This window comes from Camellia sinensis, chromosome 13 (assembly GCF_055761805.1).
Source record: "Camellia sinensis isolate YWXY chromosome 13, ASM5576180v1, whole genome shotgun sequence".
Lineage (NCBI taxonomy): Eukaryota > Viridiplantae > Streptophyta > Magnoliopsida > Ericales > Theaceae > Camellia > Camellia sinensis.
The window spans coordinates 57,505,374-57,519,867 of record NC_138973.1 but is presented as its reverse complement, the minus strand read 5'-3'; the positions used below and the strand labels follow the sequence as shown (position 1 = coordinate 57,519,867).

The following is a 14,494-nucleotide window of genomic DNA, read 5'->3' as shown; positions in this document are numbered from 1 at the left end:
GGTTGTCCGATATGCCCAGAGGACAGTAGGGAGCTCTTCAGCCCATTTGCCTTTGGCTTCTCTAACCTCTTCTTCAACCCATCTAGAATGGTCTTGTTCGAACCTTCAGCTTGGCCGTTAGACTGCGGGTAAGCCGAAGTGGAGTTATAGAATTCGATCTTTAATTCCTCACAAAATCCTCTGAATAAGCGCTCGTCAAATTGGGTGGATTATCAGAAATCAGAATCTTAGGGACGCCAAACCGCATTATCACATTCTGCCAGACAAACCGTTTGACGTCTTTCTCCTTGATAGTCGCTAAGGGCTCAACTTCAACCCATTTGGTGAAATAATCCGTAGCTGTGATGAAGAACTTCTGGTTGCCTTGTACCGTTGGGAGTGGTTCCACTATGTCCAGCCCCTACATCGCAAAAGGCCAAGGGCTTGTGAGGAGAAGAAGTTCTCTGGCCGGCTGGTGAATTTGATGGGCGAACTTCTGGCACTTCTCACATTTTTTAACATATTTCTAAGCGTCCGCTTGCATGCATGGCCACTAATATCCTTGCGAGATAGCTCGGTAGGCCAAAGATCTTCCCCCGATGTGACTCCCGTATATGCCTTCATAAATCTCGTACAGGAAAGCTTCCACGCTGTTTGGATGTACACACTTGAGGTAAGGAGCGGTGAATGAATTTTTGTATAAAGCGCCAGATGAAGAGAGCCAAAACCGCTCTGACTTCACCCGGACCTTATGCGCTTCCTTTTTATCGGCCGGAAGGGTCCGTTCTTTCAAGAAAAGGATAATAAGGTCCATCCAAGAAGGGCCAAGCTCGGTGTAGAGTACTTCTGTCTGCTCGGGTTCCTCAATACTAGGCCTCGGAAGAAACTCAATTAGGAGAGGATTGGGAGATGAACTGTCGACCATGGAAGCTAAACCAGCTAACTCATCCGTACGGCCGCTTTCTTCCCGACCAATTTGTTGGATCCTTATTGCCTGGAATCGCTTGATATGTTCTCTTACCAGAGCTTGGTACTTGGCCATTCTGTCATCTTTGGCTTCGTAGACCACAGACACTTAATTGACAACAAGTTGGGAGTCGTTGTAAACCATCAGCTCGGATGCGCGCAACTAGAGCACGTTCTTAAGCCTGGCCAGTAGCGCCTCGTACTCAGCCTCATTGTTGGACGCAGGGAATCCGAGTGTGATAGAGTGTTCAATGGTCAGACCATCTGGCAAGATCAAAACTATGCCTAGCCCGGCGCCATGACGATTTGAGGCTCCATTTACAAAAAGTTTTCACATTTCATCGATGAAGAGCTTCCAACACTCTAAGGGGTCCTGGGAGGCTTGAAAGTTGATGGGATCACGGTCGCTTGACTGTTCGGTTTCAGGTTCGCTGCTGTTCGGTTCCACTCCATCCCCCATCGGCGATGCGACACTGGACACAACAGATTGGTCTGTTATTCCCAAGTCAATCGTCGCATTGCCGGGTTGAAGTACTATTCTGACGGGAGGTTCTATGGACGGGCGCGCAAGTTCCGCGTCACCAACATTGCCCTGTTGTGCAATTTTCGTTGAGCCGTCATTCGTCTCCTCGGCTACCGCGATGAGATCTACTGGGCATACTTGGTCAGTTCCAGGCGAGAATTCAGCAACAAAATCTGCCAATGCTTGAGCTTTTATGGTCGTTCGGGGTTAAAACTTGATGTTGAATTGTCCCAATTCGACCGCCCACTTCAGGATTTGACTGGAGAAATCCGCCCGCTCAGACAAGGCTTTGAGGGGAAATTCGGTCAACACAACAACTGTGTGAGCATGAAAGTAGTGCGTCAATTTCCTGGAGGCCATCATCAACGCCAAAGCGAGTTTTTCCAGCGACAAATACCTCGACTCTATCGGTAGCAAGGTTTTGCTCACATAAAAGATAGAGAAATGCTGGATACCTTCTGACCGGACAAGCACCACACTAACTGCATGCTGAGAAACTGCCAGATAAAAGTAGAGTTCTTCACCGGGCTTGGGTGTCACCAATAATGGGACAGAAGACAAATACGCCTTGAGCTCGGCCAAAGCCCTGTCACATTCCTCATCCCATGAAAACTTGGACTTCAAGGCTCAAAAGAAAGGGCGCCAGCGGTCTGATGACCGGCTTATGAATCAGTTAAGCGCGGCAGCCATACTAGCCAGATATTGCACGTCCTTTGTCAAGTTGGGCTGCTTCAATTCTTGTATGGCTTTGATTTGTGTGGGGTCCGCATCGATGCCTCAGCTTGTGACTAGGAAGCCTAGGAATTTCCCGGATCCCACGCCGAAGGCACAATTTGACGTATTCAGGAGTAACTTGTGCTGTTTAAGAATGGCGAACATCTCGGCTAGGTCGGATAAGTGGTCAGCCCGATGCCTGCTTTTGACCACCATGTCATCGATGTAAGCCTCCATCGTCCGGCCTAGCAGAGGAGCGAACATTTTGGTCACCATCCTTTGGAAAGTCGCCCCGGCGTTCTTCAAACTAAAATGCATGACTCGATAGCAGAATAGTCCCCTTGGGGTGGTGAAAGAGGTAATCTCGCAGTCGGGGCCATGCATGGCGATCTGGTGATAACCGCGATAGGCATCCAAGAAACTGAGCCTGTTATGCCCGGCCGTAAGATCCACCAGCTGGTCTATTATGGGCAAAGGAAAGTTGTCTTTAGGGCAAGCTCGGTTGACAGTCTTGTAATTAACGCAAACTCGACACTTCATATTCTTCTTGGGCACTACGACCGTGTTTGAAATCCACCGACGGTAGTGCAGTTCCTAGATAGCCCTTGCTTCTAGTAGTTCCTTACTTCCTCCACGACTACTTCGGCGTAATGGAGAGCCGATCTCCTCGTTCTTTGAATGATAGGGCGTGCATCCGGGAAAACATTAGTTGGTAGCAAATAAAGCTTGGATCAACGCCAAGCATGTCGTATGGCGTCCATGCAAAGACTTCGATATTCACCATCAAGAACTCTACCATCTCAGTCCTTTCTTGGGCGGTCAGGCTTGACCCTAGCAAAAAGAACTTGTTAGGACTCTCTGTGTCGATCCCTACTTCCACCAATTCCTCAACAGCCTTTTCCTCGGGCCTTGTGCCCACGTCATCAAGAACGCTTTGGTTTTCCAGACCTTCGATCATTTGAACGAAGCCTTTTGCAGCTCAGCTCCCGTTCACCACCACAAAACACTGCTTCGACATGACTTGATCGCCCCAAATCTCCTCAACTTCTCTCATGGCCGAGAAGAACCTCATAACCTGGTGGTAGGTTGACGCTTCCGCCTGCATAGAGTGAAGCCATCCCCAATCGAGGATCAGATTGTATGTGGACGGCACCTTTAATACCCAGAACTCCACCTGCTTGACCACGGATCCAGCTTTGACCGGTAAGATTATCTTTTCCATAGGCCACTCCGGTTGTGAGTTGAAACCAACTAGTGGCGAAGTTGCTAGAGCCAAGTCTGTATCCCGGAGTTTGAGTTGCTTGAATGCGTCGTAGTATATAATCTCAACCGAGCTTCCTTGGTCAATCAAGATGCGCTTGACATCGAAGTCTCTGACGTGGAGGGTCACTACTAGGGCGTCGTTGTGCGGCGTTTGAATGCGCTCTAGGTCCCTAGTTGAGAAACTAATCACATCTTTCTCCTCGGTCTTCCCCCTTTTGATAGCGGGCTGGACTGACAAAACTTCCCTCATATGTTCCGCCTTTTTGATCATTCCTCGGAGCTCGCATACACGCGCCGGCTCCACTATGCCGTGGATCACATTGACCACTCCTTGAGGGGGCGCCTCTAAGTCATCCGAACCACTCGAATCAGCCGGGGTGGGATGCGCGGCTTTAACGCCCCCATCAATATAAAGGTCTAAGTGACCGGCTGCGACTAACTCCTCCAAGTGTTACTTCAAAGGCAAACAGTCCTTTGTCTGGTGTCCTCGCTCCCTATGATATGTGCAGCAGTACCGCGGATTGAAGCCCTTTTGTGCATCGCTTAACTTAGCAAGAAACCAGACGTAATCCTCGTCGCGGATTTCACTAAGTATGCGATAGATTGGAATCTTAAATACCGTGGTGATGCCCGTCCGAGCGTTTAACTTTTTATTAGCATCAACTACGTCATCGCGGGGATATTCTGCTCGATCATTACGCCGACCTTTACCCCGATTTCGATGATTTGGTCCACAGTCAAATTCCCCGGCGCAATCATTTGGATGGTTAGTCTCCTGTCCCACCGCGTGTACCTTGCCAGCCGCCCTTTTGTCTGTTGCCACTGGAGTTGTCTTCGCAGTGGATGCCGCCGCAGCATCCTCTACTCGGATGTGCTCATTGATGCGTTGCATTAGTTGCCCCATGGACGTCGGCTGGTTCATTGTAAGCGAGTCCCTCAGCCTATGTTCGACCGGGAGACTGCGCTTATATTGGGTAATTGCTAGGTTGATCGGGAAATCTAGGATCTCGTTGAAGGTTTCCCAGTACCTGGAGTTGTACGTCTTGAGGGTGTCACTCGACTCCATCTTGACACTAAGAAGGTGGTCTACTTCCTTTGGCGTTTTGGTGTTGGTTTTGAAATGCGTCACGAATGCTTCCACCAACTGCTGCCACCTTTCGATGCTCTCCTCCGGCAGCCTCTCAAATCATTTCAAGCCCAACTCGCCCAAATTCGATGGGAAAATAAGGCACATGAGAGCGTCATTACGCCTGTGTCCGGCCATGACCTGCTGGAAGTGGCTTATATGCATGTACGGATTAGTTTTTTTGTCATAAAGCGTAAACTTGGGCTGGTAAAAGCTCGCTGGGAGCGGCGTGGTTTCGAGCTCCAGGGAGAAGGGGATGACGTTCAGTCTCGCCAAATCTGTGTCCAGAGGGACAGGCACGGCTAAGCAGGGCGGTGGCATTATCACCTCCTCACTAGTGTGACCCCCGTAAGATAGCGGCTGGAGCGCCGGCACCCTTTGAGCCTCTCGTCGGCGAGCTCGTTCTTTCAAGACAACCCGCAAGTCCTCTGAACGAACGGAGTAGGAATATCTCGACGTCGTCGCCGGACGCGAGGGATGGTAGGTACTATCTTGCGCGCTGGACTTCTCTACAGGCGTGTCTGAGTCCCCAACCCTATAGCTTCTGGTGATAGAAAGAGAGGATGTGTGCCGCTTGCTCTGGCTGCCTGAGCGGCGTGGTTGGGTGTGCTCACTGTGGTCCCCCACTCCAGCAACACCCTTCCCTTTGACCTGTCGTTTGAGAGCTTTCATCTCTGCCGCCATTCTCTAGATGACAGTGTCTTGGTCCCTTAACTTGTGCTCTAGACGTCTAGCGTGCGATTCTCTTCGCTGCCAGTGTTCGTCTGGGCTTCGTGAGTGACCAAAACTTCTAGCGCGCTTATCTCGTGTATCTCTTGGAAGTCCTCCTAGGGAAGTCTCCAAGTCCGCCATATTCGAAATGGCGGGGAGTCCATCTCTCCGCCTGGCTGACTCCGGGGTAACACCGTTAATGGCAGACAACGGTATTTCGTCGTTGTTCGCTATGGAAGGCGATCAGATGAGCTTGGAGGACAAGGTTATGTCTGCAAAAGGTTCCCACAGACGGCGCCAATTGTACGGGGAGGAGATATTCATCGCTGTCTGCATTCCTTTCGTTCAAGCTTCGTGTCTATCCGATCAACCTAAGAACACAACGGCGGTGAGCTACTTGGCGGTGTGTTGCCGGAAAACCCCTCCGACAGTCAAGTTAGTACACACTGTGAGAGAAAGAAAGAGAAGTTGAATGAATGTAAGTTTCTCTCACCGAATGATGTTCCATTCCCAGCATAGGGGGCGCAGTCATGCTTATATACTTTCTGAGCTCACCTCTGCATCCATTCGCTTATTGACACGTGGAGCTGCTCTCCCATCAATCAGAGCAAATTCAGCTAAACACCACCTAATTAAACCGCCAGACAACATTAGCAGGAATGGGGCAGCCCGGCGGAATCACCTCGGCCTCATACGACTGTGCTACATAACGGGTCTGACGACGCCACTCGCCGAGCTCTAACATAACCGAGCTCAGCAGCATGCCGGTACGATTGAGCTCCAGACAAGTTAAGCCGGTATTCAGAAGGCCTTTCCCGCCGAGCTAAATGTGCGAATCATGAAACCCGGGTTGGCAAACGATCATCTCGGCCAAGTTAGCTCGACCCAAACATGGGACTTGGGACTCGGGACTCGACCGAGCAAACCAACTCCGGACAAGGCCAAGTTAGCTCTGCCCAAACATGGGACCTGGGATTCGACCGAGCAAACCAACTTTGGACAAGCCCAAGTAAGCTCGGCCCAAACATGGGACTTGGGCCTCGACCGAGCACAACCAACTCTGGACTAGCCCAAGTTAGCTCGGCCCAAACATACTCAGCTTCCACCACGACCTGAAGCCAGATCATGAATCTCCCTCTCAATTACATAGGATGAAAAATTTTCAGAAATCATTTCATAATATTTTTTTCATGATCCTTAGTATTGTTCTTTATGATACTATGAATAAATCAATTACATATCTAATGATTATGAAATAGAAATATAAATTTATAATTAATTTATTTATTTTCTCTATCTTTCGTGTCCTTTTATTTTATCTTGTTTTGTTAACTCCATAAATTATCTTATCTTTTTAAAATAATGTTAAATATCTTATCTAATCTTTTCTTTTTTAAAATGCATTATTGTCTTTGTATTGTTAAAATTGTTACAAACATACTTATTTTTAAAAAAAATCCAAGTTATAATTGTCCCATGACTACGTGTACAAAATTAAAAAAAAAAAAATACACTACAAATTCTCAAAGAAATACTTAAATATTGATAAATATTCTTTTTATCTACCCCACATTAGGGGTGAGCATGGTCCGGATTGGACCGGATTGGGGTAAAATCAGGATCAATCCGTTATCTACGGTTCCTGAAAAATTGGAACCAATCCAATCCGTTTAAATCATGGAACCAATCCGAACCAATCCATTTAAATACGGATTGGATCGGTTTAGGACCACGGATTCACATAATTAAATAACAAAATATATATATATATAATGCTTTAATTTCATAAAAATATAAATATAGCGCTATATCAGTTCCATAATAGCAACATATTTTTCTATAATAGTGACATACTGTTCTTGAATTTAAACAACCATAAGAAAATACAAACAAAAGTAATAAAATAAGATATTATACGGTTTTAGGTTTGAGTTTAGATTTTATATAGAATAAGAGAAGATACTATAGGGGAGGATGTATAATAAAAATATAGACTATTTATATACGGTCCAGATCGGTTCCAATCCGGAACCGTGGGGTTCAATCCGGAACCAATCCGTGGACTACGGATTTTTAATTCTTCAATCCGGAACCGAACCGCGGATTCAAAAAACCAATCCAAACCTATCGGATTGGACTGGACTGGATCGGATTACGGATTTCACGGATTCCTTGCTCAGCCCTACCCCACATTCATCTCTATCAAAAGAGAAAATAAATACAAATATAATGATCATAAAAGATTCTCCATCATTGTAAAGGATAAAAAAATTTCATTTTATGATATTATTTTTCATGATCTATAATATTATTATCTATGATATTATAGATGAATCGATTACATATCTAATGACTGTGAAATAAAAATATAAATTTATAATTATTTTAAATTAAGAAAATATCATTACACTTATCATAATAGAGCCTCCCTATTATAATATATAATGAATTATAATAGACGGAATCACAATCCAAACATAGATAATTTAAGTAAAACATAAAAAACAGAGCGAGAGTTGAAACACAACATGAGTTATTTTTGTCCCTTAACTATAGTGCATCCAAGTAGACATGCTCGATAAATGGTCATCTAAGTAGTGATGGTTTGCTCACTAAACCAGTGGTGACGCAAATCAGTGCTGATTTGGTTTGCTCCAAATCAGTGCTTCGCTAAACATTGTTGTCACTCACTCACTATCCTCAGAATTGGGCAATGAAGACGCAATATGCTCAGCACTCCCCTCCTCTACTTGTTTTGTTCTTCTCTTTTGTTGCCTTTAATTTTTTGGCTAGCCACTCTGCTTTTGAGCGAAGCTCAACAATCTCTTTATCTAGTTCAATGAGAAAAGAATCTCCATCAATTCTTGCCCCTAGCATTTTTTTGCTCGCTACCATAGAAGAATTGTCTGTGGAAACACTTGGAAAAGCCTTACTAGATGAACCAGTTGCCATGTCAACTTCCTGTTCATCAACTCCCTCTTCTTCCTCCACCATCTCTTCTATAGTCAAAGCCTTACTACTAGTAGACATGTCCAATTTTGTCTCCCCAAATTTGTATGCTCCTAGCATAGGGAATATCTAAGAAGCAACCGAAAAAATTGATCTAACAAAATTAATAGCAGTAGATATATTAGCTAAGCAAAACTTTAAATGAAACTAAACAAAACAAAGAACAAGAAGGAAGAATTGAATTAAAATGTTATTTTTCTTTTTATGGGAATATGTTGTCTTGCTTATCAGACATTTAGACAGAGACTAATCTAAAAATGTAATTACTACTATTTCATGTTCTGCATACCAATTTTGGCCCCTGTTACTTTTTATTAGATGTTGATTTTGATTGTGGATTTTTTAGTTTTATAAAATCGCAATAGTAAAAAAATTAATGAAACAAAACAAAAATCTGTCTCCTCTTCTTATCAGTCTGTACAGGTAAATAAACCTGAAAGTGCATGCATACCTCAGCGAGAAGGCAATGAACATGAGCAACGTAGTGGCATTCTTCACAATAGTAAGTAGGCTCTTCTAGGTACCTCATTTCCTCACAAGTATCGCAGTAGAACTCTGAGTGTTCATGTTCATCCGGATAGTCTCTGATGGGAGAATTGGTGAGAGTAAGGGGGTGCCTATGAATTTTATCTTTGGCAGTTGGTGGTAATTTTGGAACACAATAGGGATGAAGATTGAATTCACACTCCACACAGCGGAAGAAAGGGGTGATGTTTATTATCCTATTACAAACGGTGCAATACAACCAGGGCGGTCTGTCATTGAAAAAAGGAAGGGGGTGGTGGTGAATTTCAGACTTGATGAACCAGGGTTTGGAAACTGGGCATCTAATGTCAAAGAAGATTCCGCACTTGGGGTTGCGACAAACATAGGCGAAACCTGAAGCATACTTAGTACACGCATGGCACTCAAGTTTTCCTTTGAATTCATGTGCCTTCCCACTACTTATTGAGCTTGTATATGGCTTCTCCTTAACAAAAGGATCCTCCGACTGACGAATTGAATATGGGAGCAGGGTGAGTGCGTGTTGTTGGTGGCAAAAGGAGTGTTTTACCTTAAGAGGCAAATCCGCACAAGATTTGTGCAGCAAAAACTTGCATTCAAGGCAGACATAGACGACAGAAGAATCCTCCTCAAAGAGAAGCTGGCAAGCATCGCAAGTTATAGTATAACCCTTTTTCGTCATTTCACAAGGAATCAAAGGATGGGGGTGGCTTAACTGTTGAATCTGGAACTCCTCCTCCTCCTTCCTGCCTCTGGCCCTGCCTTGAGAATTTTGGCTAGGCAATGGTATCAACGAAGCGCAACATGGGTCGAGGCTAAAGTTACAGTCAGAACAATGGAAGGTAAAGCCCACCAGCACCTTCCCACAAGCGCTGCACCGATTGGAAGCAGAATCGAAATGGTGGTGGACGAGCAGGGTAAGAGGGTGTTTTGGATGAAGAGGATGATCGATCTGGGAAGGCCATTGGGCGCATGATTCATCCAGTAAGCAATTGCACTCTAGGCAAACACAGATCCAACTTCCATTGATGGGTTGCCTGCAGGCAGAACAGGGAAAATTAAAAATGGTTTTGTTCTCGCAAATAATCAATGGATGTGGGTGGCGAAGTAGACTTTGGATTTGAGTTTGAATTTGACGGTCTTGGACATTTCTTGTTTCGATATGCTTTAGTAAAGCACAACAAGGGTCCAGGTTAAAGCCACAATCGGAACAGTGGAAGTAATTAGGGGAGCGAGGGATCGGCCCACAGGCATTGCACTTGAATGACACTACAGATGATGATGAAGCATCATTTGGGGACGTCATTTGGAAGGTGAGAGAGTGTTTTGGGTGAAAGGGGTGTATCATCTCTCTTTGCAATTTAGCGCATCGTATGTGGATATTGTAACTTGGAAAGCAAAAGTGTTCACGACACGAATACGCACACGACCAAAGAGGGATTTCGTTCCGGCATACCAAGCACTCGCCAGGGTCCACTTCATGGAATATCAATGGATGCTCATGGATGAAATGTTGAATCTCGTCTTCCATCTCTGGATCTCTCTCTGTCTCTCTCTGTTGAATCTTGTCTTCCATCCCTGGATCTCTGGATCTCTCTCTCTCCCTCTCTCTCTCTCTCGTGTGAGATGAAGATGCTGATTGTTGCGGTGAAAAAGAAACCTTACACTTTTTTCTGGATACGAAACATAAATCTATTTTGTAGGATCATTTTTTAGACTTATAATGCTGTGTAAAAATAATGAAAAATTTATTTATAAATTTAATAGGAGTGAATGTTGATCCATTTAGTTTTAAGAGATTTTTTATGAATTAATTAGTCTTTTTTATTTTGAAAAGTTGTATTTATTTGATTTGGTGTTATTTGAGTTTAAGTAAATGCATTTTTATGATTCATTTTTTTCTAATTTTTTGATTCATTTTTTAGATGAGAATGGAAAGATGAGGTATAGAAGATTCTTTTTCGAGGAATTGGTGGCTGAAGTGTTGGTTGTCGAGCGTGAAAATTTACATTTCTGATAGTATGATTTTCTAGCATTATATTGGAGTGTTACATTAGAGTGCTATGTTTGGAAAAAGTTTTTTCCTAAGAGTTTTTGTGTGTTATATTGATTGGAGTATTACGTTTGGAAAAAATACATAATTTTTTTTTTTAATGTTACGTTATTGCGCTTGAGAAAAATTTACTAAGGATCTTTTTAGTGTGTTGCGTTGAAAAAAGTACATTAAGGAGTTTTTGTGTATTATATTAATTGGAATGTTACGTTTGAGAAAAATACATTAAAGAATTTTTTTTAGAATATTACATTGTTAAGTTTGAGAAAAATGTACTAAAGAATTTTTTGGTATGTTACATTGATTGGAGTATTATGTTTGGAAAAAGTACAATAAAGAGTTTTTTAATTTGTTATATTGAAGTGTTATGTTTGGAAAAAGTATATTAAGAAGTTTTTGTGTATTACATTAATGGGAGTGTTACGTTTGAAAAAAATACACTATTTTTTTTTTTAATGTGTTACATTGGAGTGTTACGTTTTTAGAGTGTTATATTGAAGTATTATGTTTAAAAAAAAGTACACTAAGAAGTTTTTTTGAAGTATTACGTTTAGTAATTTCAACATTATGAGAAAACTCATATTTTGACCCTTTGTATAATTCACACTAAAATAGAACCTTTGGGTCCATAAAAAAAAATGAAAGACCAAACAGTTCATAAGATTACTATTTAAGATTTATTAGTGCTTCACTCAAAAATAATTTGTAAACGATTAGAGGACATCTAATAGAGAGATTTATATTAAATATTTTAATACATTATCACATCATTAAATTTTTTTAAAAAAATTAACTTTTTTAATTTAAATAGCACTACTTTATATTTATATATGTAAATAAATTGTCAAAATGATACCTCTCACAAAATCTTTCTTAAGGATATTTATAGTATATATGTAGTTGCCTAGACCACGGTTAATTCCTTTAGAAAAAAGAAAAATGATTGTGGTATCAAAAAAAAAATAATTGTGTTTTTGTTATTATCATGTGTAGATGAGTGAAAAAGTAAATCATGTGAAGGAGAGATATGAGTGAGATTTATTTTTCTTTCTTTGTATTCTTAGAGACAATTTTGATATTATAAATATTTTACAACTAATTAAATTATTTTTCATCGCTTTTTCAAATTTGGTGTTGATGCTGAATATGATACACGGCAGCAACTATTGCACATCTTATTGAGCCCATTCCAAGGCCCAATTTGATAATCTAAACCGTTTTATATTTTAGAGAATATTGAGTAGAATATGCTTGTAAAAAATCATGTCGATCAAATATCATTAACCCTTTCATCAAATTATATTTGTATTTAAAAAAATGATAAATGTAATTTGAAATATAAAATTTGATGAAAGAGCTAATGATATCTGATCAACATGATTTTTTGCAGGTATATTCTACTCAATATTTTCTAAAATGTGAACAGTTTAAATTATCGAATTGGATCCTGAAACGGAGATAATAAGTTGCGCAATAGTTGTTGCTGCACACCATGCACAGCAACAAACCCAATCACTTTGGTGAAATATAGTTTAGGGTTGTTTTGGAAATTAGTTATTATAGTTGTTTTTTGACTTTTTATATATATGAAAAAAAAATATGTAAAAAAATAAAGAGAATAATTACTTTTTTATATAAAAAAATTTACCCATAAATCCTATACAGGGGAATATTGATCCATTTAGCCCTAAGAGTTTTCTTATGAACCAATTAGTCTTTTTTGTTTTAGAAAGTTTGATTTTGTACCACTTGAATTTAAGTGAATGCGCTTTTGTAATTTATTTTTTCAATTTTCTAATTCATTTTTGGGATGAGAATGAAAGGTGAGGTGTAGGAGATTCTTTTTGGCGGATTGGTGGTTGAAGTATTGGTTGTCAAGCGTGTGTTTGGTGTGCAACTCTAATCAATTTTTCACCCTCAGGTTTGAATGTTATGTTTGGTAGAGGTTTTCAAATCATGATTCCAAATCAATTTCAAAACATATTTTGAAAACATGTTTGAGTTGTGTGTTTGGTTTAAATTCTGAAAACTCTTTTCAAAACTCATAACCAAATAAATTTTCTCATTTCATATGTCACATCAAAAATTTAAAACTTAATTCAAAACTCTTTTAAAAACTTATAACCAAACAAATTTCCTCCTTCCAAATCATAATACCAAAACTCACAAACTCAAAATACAACTCTATTTTCAAACCATAATTCTAAAACTCTACCAAACACTACCATTTTCTACTAGTGTGACTTTCTGGTATTACATTAGAGTGTTACATTAGAGTGATATGTTTAGAAAAAGTACGCTAAGGAGTTTTTGTATGTTACATTGATAGGAGTGTTACGTTTGAAAAAAGTACACTAAAGAGTTTTTGTGTGTTATATTAATTGGAGTGTAACGTTTGAAAAAGGTACACTAAAGAGTGTTTTTTTGGTTGTCGAGCGTGGAAATCTACATTTCTGTTAGTGTGATTTTTTGGTGTTACATTGGCGTATTACATTAGATTGTTACATTTGAAAAAAGTACACTAAAGTGTTTTTATGTGTTACATTGATTGGAATGTTATATTTGGAAAAAATACATTAAAGAGTTTTTTTTGGAATATTATGTTGTTATATTTGATAAAAGTAAATTAAGGAATTTTTTTGGAATATTACGTTGTTACGTTTGAGAAAATTACATTAAGGAATTTTTTAGTGTGATACATTGGATTGTTATGTTTTTAGAGTATTATATTAGAGTTTTACATTTAGAAAAAATACACTAAGAAGTTTTTTTAAGTGTTACGTTTGGTAATTTCAACATTATGAGAAAACTTACATTTGTCCCTGTTGGCTTTTTTGGCTTTCGAACGCTAAAATCGTGTATCAGAAAACAAAGGAGAGGTAATTTGGAGTCTGAGAAGAATAATACTCCACATCATAAAGATAAAAATATGGGTAAATTACACTTTGTATTCTTATATTTTGTATCAAATCTTACTTTGATTCCTACATATGAAATTATGACAGTCAATTTCCTGAACTTCTGGTCAAATCCTACTTTAATCCCTACACATGAAATTGTGACAGTTAGGCCCTTGTACTTTTGGTCAAATCTCACTTTGATCTCTATACAAGTGTCAATGTCCTATTTCTGTTAGTCAACTGTTTAAATTTAAAAAAAAAAATAGTTATGTGATAAGAATGTGATTACGACATGAGGGTAAGAAAAAAAAATCATCTAAATTTTTTACTAATACACACTTTATCCTAAAATTTACATCAAAATATGATTATATTAGGTTAAAATAAAACATAAATTGTAAACAATTAAGAAGATGAACTAGAATTTTGCATAAATTGGAATCATGAAATTCTGTTTTTCATTGTAACACAGTCTTCCGTCAATTCATCTTCTTTTTTTTTTATTGATTTCTTTGTCGCATTTTATTTTTTTAATTTCAAAAACTCTACTGTTAAACTTATTTATTTTGATAATTTATTTAATTATGTTTTAATTTATTTGAAAGAGAAAAATAGAATCCAAAAGTTACTTTGATGATTGATTTAATTATATTTTAATTTATTTGAAAAAGAAAAATAGAATCAAAATTTATTTTGATAATTTATTTGAAAGAGAAAAATAGAATCAAAATTTATTTTGTCCCATT

The 14,494-nt window shown here is 39.8% G+C and overlaps 3 protein-coding genes across 3 annotated transcripts; all 3 read right to left on the bottom strand.

Moving 5' to 3' along the window:
- Positions 1-3,161: 3,161 nt before the first annotated feature.
- Positions 3,162-3,695, bottom strand: LOC145805408 (uncharacterized). Its single transcript, XM_082900538.1, has one exon. The coding sequence runs from the start codon at positions 3,693-3,695 to the stop codon at positions 3,162-3,164; it is 534 nt and encodes a 177-aa protein (XP_082756664.1).
- Positions 3,696-3,896: 201 nt separating this feature from the next.
- On the bottom strand, positions 3,897-4,511 carry LOC114261292 (uncharacterized). The gene has a single exon (XM_028201524.2). The coding sequence runs from the start codon at positions 4,509-4,511 to the stop codon at positions 3,897-3,899; it is 615 nt and encodes a 204-aa protein (XP_028057325.2).
- Positions 4,512-7,632: 3,121 nt separating this feature from the next.
- Positions 7,633-10,522, bottom strand: LOC114271714 (uncharacterized). Its single transcript, XM_028213332.2, has 2 exons — positions 8,743-10,522; positions 7,633-8,360 (listed from the first exon to the last, which is right to left on the bottom strand). The coding sequence occupies exons 1-2, from the start codon at positions 10,369-10,371 to the stop codon at positions 8,013-8,015; spliced, it is 1,977 nt and encodes a 658-aa protein (XP_028069133.2). The 5' UTR covers positions 10,372-10,522; the 3' UTR covers positions 7,633-8,012.
- Between the last annotated feature and the right edge of the window lie 3,972 nt (positions 10,523-14,494).